The sequence below is a fragment of the Tarenaya hassleriana genome, unplaced genomic scaffold (assembly GCF_000463585.1).
Source record: "Tarenaya hassleriana unplaced genomic scaffold, ASM46358v1 Cleome13, whole genome shotgun sequence".
In the NCBI taxonomy this organism is placed as follows: Eukaryota; Viridiplantae; Streptophyta; class Magnoliopsida; order Brassicales; family Cleomaceae; genus Tarenaya; species Tarenaya hassleriana.
The window spans coordinates 1478641-1487068 of record NW_010963495.1 but is presented as its reverse complement, the minus strand read 5'-3'; the positions used below and the strand labels follow the sequence as shown (position 1 = coordinate 1487068).

The following is an 8428-nucleotide window of genomic DNA, read 5'->3' as shown; positions in this document are numbered from 1 at the left end:
AAACAAAATGAAATTATAGATAAAAAACATGTAAAAATAAATACTAATAAAATAACTAAACATAAATAAATTGGAAAGTATTAAAAATTATAACCGAAATAAAGTAAACATAACTAAAATAATAATAAACTTTGAATATAGAAACCAATTTCATAAGAAAAAGGAATACAATTTTAAATTTTTTTAGAAGAAATTAGATCGGTTCTAATTATACGATTTATATTGTTATAGATATAGTAGTACTCAAATTATATTATTTTCCACAATATTTTTCGATTTGTTAAAAAAACACTCGCGAATATTAGAACAAACAATCTTTAATACTTCGAATTGCAGTCCAAAGAAGAAAAAGAAGAGAACCAAGACATCGGATCTCATGAACAACATAGGAGACTCTTATCCGCTCAGAGATTCTGGTCAACTCAATCTTGACCGTCCAAAATTATCTTGGTCGATCAAGATTCATGAGGACCGTCGATTTCTAGTTAACAAAATCTTGACCGTCCAAAATTATCGTGGTTGATCAAGATTCATGCGGTTGCATCCCTTGTTTCCTCTTCCAACGTCTCCCTCCCTCTGAAACACTCTCGTTGGCGATACAGTCGAGAAGAAAAAACAAATACGGAGAAGACCGGACGTCCGGAGACGATGGCAATGTCGCCGGAGAATTTCTTCACCGCCTTGTTCACTTTCACGGTCCTGTTGTCTGCTTCGGCCTTATCCCATGGCTCAGTGCCTCCTCGTACGTTGTCTCATGGCCTGTCCACGAGCGGCTATTACTTGACCTCGGATGAGCTCTGGTTCAATCAAACACTTGATCACTACTCTCCTTACGTAACCCCTCTTCTCTGTTTCCCACGAATCGATTTCTCTCCGTTCATATCTGGCGGTTTCATTTGATTCGATTTTTGTTGGTAGTTTAAATTTCGGATCGGAATCGTCTTTCCCAGGATCACCGCAAATTCAGACAGCGATACTATGAATTCCTAGATTATTTCCGGGCACCCGATGGGCCAATCTTTCTGAGAATCTGCGGGGAAGGTCCTTGCAATGGCATCCCCAACGATTATCTCGGTGTAAGCTTTTTCATAATCCGAAGGATCATAGGGGCAATTTACCGATTTGTTCTTACGCGATGTTCGTGTCCTGTGAATGTAATAATGAGACAACATGTGATTTAGGTATTAGCAAAGAAGTTCGAAGCGGCTGTAGTTTCGCTCGAGCATCGGTATTATGGGAAGAGCTCACCATTCAACTCTTTGGCCACAGAGAATCTTAGATATCTATCATCGAAACAAGCCCTTTTCGATTTAGCCGCTTTCCGTCGGTATTACCAGGCAAGTATTCTGCCTTCCTTTTCTCATGATCATATTTACTTTACAAGTCATGTCTGCCATTGATGAGCATACATTTTTTTGTTGTTTTATGGGCTGTGATTCATGCGAGATCTTCCATGTTGTGTAGGATTCTATGGATGTTAGGTTGAACAGAAGCAGTGGTTTTGATAATCCATGGTTCTTTTTCGGGACATCTTATCCCGGGGCTCTAAGCGCGTGGTTCCGTCTTAAGTTCCCTCATTTGACGTGCGGAAGTCTTGCCAGTTCTGCAGTTGTTCGTGCTGTCTACGAGTTCCCTGAGTTCGATCAACAGGTAATAAATCATTCTTTCTTTGATTTGGGAGTGATTATGATAATGTGAAGACAAACGGTACTGAATCTTCAAGTAAAAGAAACATCATTAACCACTTAACGGTTTGGCTTTTTTACCATATGAGCAGATTGGTGAGTCTGCCGGTCCTGAATGCAAAGCCGTTCTTCAGGAGACTAATGAACTCCTCGAACAAATGCTTAAAGTGAATGGAAAGGCGGTGAAAGAACTCTTCAACGCCTCCGAGGTCTCTCTCTCTTTCTCTCTGATGGGAATTGTTTTTCATGAAAATGGAATATCCAGCTTCAGTTCGATTAGTTTATGTATCTGCAGCTTGACATTGATGCTGATTTCTTGTACTTCATCGCTGATGCAGCAGTTATGGCGGTAAGGATATCCCTTTTCTATCTTTTGGTTTCATGTTTTTCTTCTTTTTTTTCTGTTCTTTTCCCGATTTCGCCTCAAAGCATTGCAGTTCCAATACGGAAACCCTGATAAACTGTGTATCCCCATGGTTGGAGCGAAGGATAGCGGAAGTGATTTAGTGGTAGAATCTCTCTTCTCTCTTTGTTTATGTTTTGTGTATACATCTGTGTATCGCCTTGCAAACTGAAATCTTTGTTTCCGCACTTTATATATAATTCAGGAAGCGTATGCCAAATACGTCAAAGAGTTCTGCATGGGAGTTTTTGGACTGAGTGCTAAAACATACAGCAGGAAACATCTGAGAGAAACTGCCGTTACCAAAGACAGCGCAGATCGGCTTTGGTGGTTCCAAGTTTGCACCGAAGTGGCGTATTTTCAGGTGGCACCGGCAAATGATAGTGTCCGGTCTCAGCAAGTGAATACAGAGTATAGTGCTTACATCAGAACAGACACAAGACAAGTCAAGACATTGCGTTCTCAGATATACAAACCCTTTGTAGTTCACAAGCCTAACTCTTGTTCTCTTGTCTGCGTAGGTATCATTTGGATGTATGCAGGTCTTTGTTTGGGAAGGGTGTTTATCCTGAAGTTGATGCAACAAATCTGTATTATGGAGGCGATAAAATTGTCGGTATGTGGCGGCAGCTCTGAACCTTCTAGATGCTTCTTGTTCTCTTTCCGGAACTCGGCTGTCCTGTCTTTGCTTCATGGTTTCACTATTTTGCAGCTACGAAAATCATTTTCACGAATGGGTCACAAGATCCATGGCGCCATGCCTCCAAGCAAACCTCATCTCCTGATCGTAAGTCTTAGTCCTCCCTTCGCTTTGGTCAAAACCCTAAAGATATACTGACAAGACAAAGTTAGCGTTGATATGTCTTGATTGATTGTTACCAGTGCCGTCCTACATAATAACATGCCACAACTGTGGCCATGGGACCGATCTACGAGGATGCCCCCAATCTCCACTAGTCATTGAAGGTATTTGTGCACGTACATATACATGCCGTTTCTTCGACATGATCATGATCATGATCATGATCATGATCATGACCCTGAAACGAAAGTAGCCCGTAAATGTTGATTTTTATGATCTGATAACAGGAAGCGCCAAGAATTGCAGTTCGCCAGATGCGGTGAAGAAAGTGAGGCAACAGATGGTAGAACACATCGATCTCTGGCTTTCAGAGTGTCGTGGACAGCGTAGGAGTTCCATGTAGTAGAACCAAACCAGCCATCTTTTTATTACACGCAGTTGCTGAGTTTGAGTTCCATGTCCATATCCTGGAAAGCTCCAAATCAAAAGCGTTGGTTCTGACTTGTGGGTAGCTGCTTCTGTTGTTTCTTGTACTTTCTACTGTACTCTGTAAGTGACAACACCACACGTAATGTAACAAAGATAGTTATCAAACAAATGGCTTTTTACTGTATATTTGGCGTTCTACATATTCTGAATCTTCTTGCCTCGGGTACCCATTTGGAGTTGTTTTTTCCTTTTTTTTTAATAATTAGTATATTTTTTCTTACAAAAGTCAGAGTTGAAGATTGTCCTAAGCGCTGTTAAAGAAGCATGTTATGTTAATCCTGTTTTGGGTGGATGAACTTGATGATTCTTGCGTATGATCAATAATTTGTTAATTTAACTTGCAAATTTTCTGTGGCAAGGTGGACGTGACAGGTGTGTTAAAGTATGAAGATTAGGGCGCCATTATTCTAATCATAAGCGGTTGATAATACGTACGATTATAGATAATTTCGGCCACTTTCTAACAAGAGCTATTAATTATGTTTGGTCAGAAAACGAGAAATGAACTAAATAAAATAGGGTTTAGGTGGATGGACGGATGAAGGAGAGACCTTGAAATTCCCAACACGACATCAATCTAAAGTAGTTCACTTTCATTTTTCATAGACTCCCCCACTCACTCCGAAGCCGCGCCTGGGTCCCACTTTGTCCACGTGGCCACCTTCCTTCGATCTGCGTTTGCAAAGGAAAAAAGCGCCCTCTCTCTAGAAAGTCAAAAAAAGGGGACAGCCAAACACTGCTTTGTCATATCTCTCGTTCTCTCTCCTGCTTTCTCCGAGTCAGTCCATTTTCCATGTGCCCACTGTGTCTCCTCTCTCTACACGCGACCATCTCCCCTCTACCATCTCCGTCTCGATTTTTCCCAATTCCCATCCCTAGGGTTAGGGTCTTTCTTTTTTTTTATAAAATTTTGTTTTCTCTCACACGCTCTCTTTCCGTTCTTCGACTTCGGATTCTTCCGATTTCTTGGGTTCAAGTTCTGATTTTTTTTTTTTTTTTGTGTTGGATTGCTAGCACGGCTTGAGCTGGAGAAGTCTTCGGCTTCGGATTCGGAGTCGCCACAGCTGCGTGTTGACGATTCGATGCCTGAATTCGATCTCATGAGAGTCGATCAATGCGCCGCCGATGAGAAATTGGGTGATTCCGGGCTCCTCGAGGCTCCCGCTGCCGGGAGTTACGACGTTGCTCCGGTGGATGTTGAGGTTAAGCTCGCGGTGCCGGGCTGCTTGCAGAGGAGCGCCGGACGCCCGGCGCCGGCGAGGCGAGGTCGGCCGCCGAGGTCTCTGGCTAAAGATGCGTCGTCTCCGCCTTCTACGGTCTCGCAGCAGCGGAAGCGTAGAGAGGAAGAGGATGTCTGTTTCGTGTGCTTCGATGGCGGTAGTCTCGTAGTCTGCGATCGCCGGTAAGTGGGTTCGAGTGAGCTAAGGATGCTTTGGAGGGAATTGCGTTTTGGGCATTCAGAATTAAAGCTAAATTTAGCATCCTACACAGAGATATAGGTGTAGATAATGCTTAATAGAGATCAGACATGTTTTTACTTCCTGAAATGGAAAGTTCAGGCACAATGTTGAAGTGTTGTTCCTCATAGCGACTTTCTTAATCTGTCAGGGGATGTCCAAAGGCTTATCACCCAGCATGTGTCAAGCGTACTGAGGCATTCTTCAAATCAAGGGCTAAATGGAATTGCGGTGAGTAGTTCAAAAATCTGGTAATGCATTTGATCTATTAACGTGTCAAAGCATCACTGAATCTTGCATTCACGAGTCTCTTGGGGCAATACATTGAAATGGGATCGTCTCTAAAGCATTAATAATGATGATGAACTTCAGGTTGGCACATATGTACGACTTGTCACAAGGGTTCATTCTACATGTGCTATACTTGTCCGTATTCAATATGCAAGAGATGCGTGAGGAGTTCCGAGTACGTGGTTGTCCGTGGTGACAAGGGATTCTGCAAAGTCTGCATGAAAACAATAATGCTGATTGAGAATGCTGCCGAAGCTAATAAAGAAAAGGTATCTGAATCTATCTTTTACTGTTTACCAGCTTTCTTCTTCTATACCTGCATTTCAGCATTGGGAAATTATTCTCTAATCCAGAGCTCCAATTTACAAATCTGTTCCATTGCTTTCTTTTTGGTGTTCTCAAGATTTCTTTGCTAGCAATGCTAATGTTGCTGCTCAAGGTTATTCTATATCATTTCCCTATCTGGTTTCTAAAATTTTAGTTGTTTTCAATGTAACGTTTCCGGGTTCAGGTTGATTTTGATGATCAAAGCAGCTGGGAATATCTTTTCAAGATCTATTGGGTTTCCCTCAAAGAAAAGCTATCTTTGTCCTTAGATGATCTTACCAAAGCAAAAAATCCCTGGAAATCTGCGTCCTCTACTTCTTCTAAGGGAAAACTTAAGAACCGGCTCTTTGACCATGATGATGGCAATATTTCTTTCTCTCACAATCCTTGTGGGGATGTGAAAGTGCATCATGCAAAAACAAGGAAAACTGAAGCTGCCTCTGGCAATAAATCGGGTTCTTTGCCTGGTCGTACTGAATGGGCGACGAATGAGCTTTTGCAGTTTGTGGGGTATATGAAAAATGGTGATACCTCCGTCCTGTCTAAGTATGACGTCCAGACTCTTGTTCTAGAACACGTTCGACGAAACAATCTTCAAGATCCTTGTCAGAACTCTCAAATAGTGTGTGACTCGAAGCTCATGGGATTGTTTGGGAAGGAGCGAGTAGATCACTTGCAAATGTTAAAGCTTCTTGATTATCACTTCCTCGACCAGGACATGTCTCGTGTTACAAGTAGCTCTAGCAGAGGAGGTACCGAAGTAATACCCATCAAGACAGGGGCAGACAGAAACAATGATAGGTTGAATGGATCTGAATGGCTACAAGGAAGAGAGTCACAGCAATCGACCGAACTAAATAATCATGTTGCACCTTCCACTTCCAATGGCAGAGATCAAGCAGTAGTACGATCCGAAACTTCTGTTGCCCTTTCCAAAGAATTCCCCTCTGTTGATGCTTCCTTGTCAAGTGAACCAAATCATGCTTTGGGTGCGAGTCGAGAATGGTTGTACCGAGATCCAAATGGGAAGATTCAAGGGCCGTTTTCAATGTCAAACCTGAGACAATGGAACTCGAGCGGGCATTTCCCGCCGGATTTGAGAGTATGGAGGTCGAGTGAAAAGCACAATGATTCCGTACTATTGACTGATGCACTAAACGGAGAATTCAATCAAACAGGGTCACCCCAGAAACATTGTATGCCTGCCGAGGAAGTGATTGGCTTTTCTACCGGCAGGAATGGGGGCGTGGATACTACCAGAGTAGACAGTAGAGTATTAGATGTCGGCCCAAATCCGGTATGCGCTGACCAGAGTATCATTTCCAGCAGTAGCAGCATCATCACGAGGAACTCAGTTGCGAGCAACACTTCTTTCGGTCATAATACCGTGCCATTGGATTTTGCTCTTTCCACGGAGAGACAGGCATTGGGTTCTGTTCCACTCTGGAACAAACCAAAAGATGATAGTCCTTTTCTAGGTCAAAGCCAGATAAGTTGCTCACTTTCCTTGGCCACATTTCCCGGAAACCCGAGCACAAGCAGTTCTCTGGTGCATGAAAAATGGAATGCATCCATTCAAAATGGTAATGGACTTTACTGCGGGACCGAGAAACAGGTGGCTGCAACCATAGGTAATACGGCTCAGTCATGTGGCCAGAATTGGAATGCTGCTACTCCAAGCAGTGCTTCGACTGTACTGGACACTAACTCATGTCTGGTGTCTTTCACGGACAATCAAGAGATTGACTTCTTAGATCTTTTCAGCCCTACTTTCAAATCAAGTCTTGGATCTACATCCGCGGACTGGCAAACAATTGTGGCAAACCCGGACGAATGTGATGAATCTGTTTCAGACCTTTTGGCTGAAGTGGAAGCCATGGAATCCCAAAAGGGCTTACCTTCTTCCCCTACTTCATCATTCCGTGGTCCTGAGGAATTGACCCGGCATTCGTTGAACGATTGCTTCAGTCCGGCTGACAGGCTTAGCCCGGCTCTTGATGTAAGCAAAGGTGATGCCATGAGCTCCACGAACGATCTGCAAATGCATTCGCGGTCGAAAAACAGCGGATTTTTAGCCGGCTAGAGAAGGGTGTTAAGCTTGATGAACATCCCAAGCCGAGCAATGGATCTAACGTGTGGTGGTAGATGGTAGGCTGTGCTCATAATTTTTGTTTTGCAGGGGGGGGGGGAATCTGAGACATTACACAAAAGGTAATAACAGGCAGATCATGAAAAAGGGTGGGTGGATCTAAGGAGCAGAGTCTGTAAATTTTTACAAGAAAGCAAGAAACTCACGTAGGTTGGTGTTTTTACTGCGGGATCATTGATTCAGATTTTAGGGTTTCACTACTGTAAGAATGTGCACTCGAAGACTGTAATCTTCATTGTTTGTATTAGGTTAAAAAAAAGAGAGCAGAAATTATTGTCTTAATGGATGTAATGGAACATGTAGGATCATCTTGTATTATATATATATATATATATACACGCATATGGTCGTAGGTTTCATTCTTTGAATAGCTCTTTCTCATAAAAGTGTAATTTCTCTAAACGACGTCGTTTTGATATTTTCCTTTCAAGTAATAGAAGAGAACGTTTAACCTTTTAGATAGATTCTCACGCAAGTAATAAAACCCTAGAGACCCTTTTTGAGGTGGTGGACTATAAAAAAAACATGGTTGCATCAGTCGAAATTGTTGTATCATTGAAGTGATGAGGCTTTAATCAAGTTTGCTGTGATGTTCATTTCCTCTTATCAGTGATATATATATATATATATATATATGTATGTATGAAGAATATTCTAAAAAACCATCTGAAGATATAAAAAATATTATCATAATATTAAATTTGATTTTATCTAAATATTTATATAGATTAAATAAGATATTTTATGATTATATTTTTTTATCTAGCAATGTTTTGTGTTGAATGGTTGAGAAATCTATTTTATTTTTTTATTACTTAATTGTAC

The 8428-nt window shown here is 41.7% G+C and overlaps 2 protein-coding genes across 4 annotated transcripts; both read left to right on the top strand.

Annotated features, from left to right (window-relative positions):
• The first annotated feature begins 551 nt into the window (after nt 1–551).
• LOC104807484 (probable serine protease EDA2) lies at nt 552–3528 on the top strand. 2 transcript variants are annotated; one of them, XM_010532770.2, is made up of 12 exons: nt 552–834; nt 951–1076; nt 1182–1337; nt 1465–1650; nt 1778–1894; nt 1981–2034; nt 2174–2194; nt 2294–2499; nt 2610–2704; nt 2801–2875; nt 2971–3054; nt 3178–3528. In XM_010532770.2, exons 1-12 carry the CDS (start codon nt 649–651, stop codon nt 3291–3293), a joined length of 1422 nt encoding a protein of 473 aa, XP_010531072.1. In that variant the 5' UTR covers nt 552–648; the 3' UTR covers nt 3294–3528. The 2 variants fall into 2 exon arrangements, with proteins under 2 accessions (XP_010531072.1, XP_010531070.1); XM_010532768.2 differs by having other exon boundaries at nt 553–834; nt 2123–2194; nt 3178–3521.
• Nucleotides 3529–4126: 598 nt separating this feature from the next.
• On the top strand, nt 4127–7885 carry LOC104807483 (zinc finger CCCH domain-containing protein 44). Of its 2 annotated transcripts, XM_010532767.2 has the most exons (5): nt 4127–4259; nt 4394–4781; nt 4988–5067; nt 5209–5396; nt 5639–7885. In XM_010532767.2, the coding sequence occupies exons 2-5, from the start codon at nt 4462–4464 to the stop codon at nt 7535–7537; spliced, it is 2487 nt and encodes an 828-aa protein (XP_010531069.1). In that variant the 5' UTR covers nt 4127–4259; nt 4394–4461; the 3' UTR covers nt 7538–7885. The 2 variants fall into 2 exon arrangements, with proteins under 2 accessions (XP_010531069.1, XP_019057423.1); XM_019201878.1 differs by lacking the exon at nt 4127–4259 and having other exon boundaries at nt 4266–4781.
• Nucleotides 7886–8428: the final 543 nt, after the last annotated feature.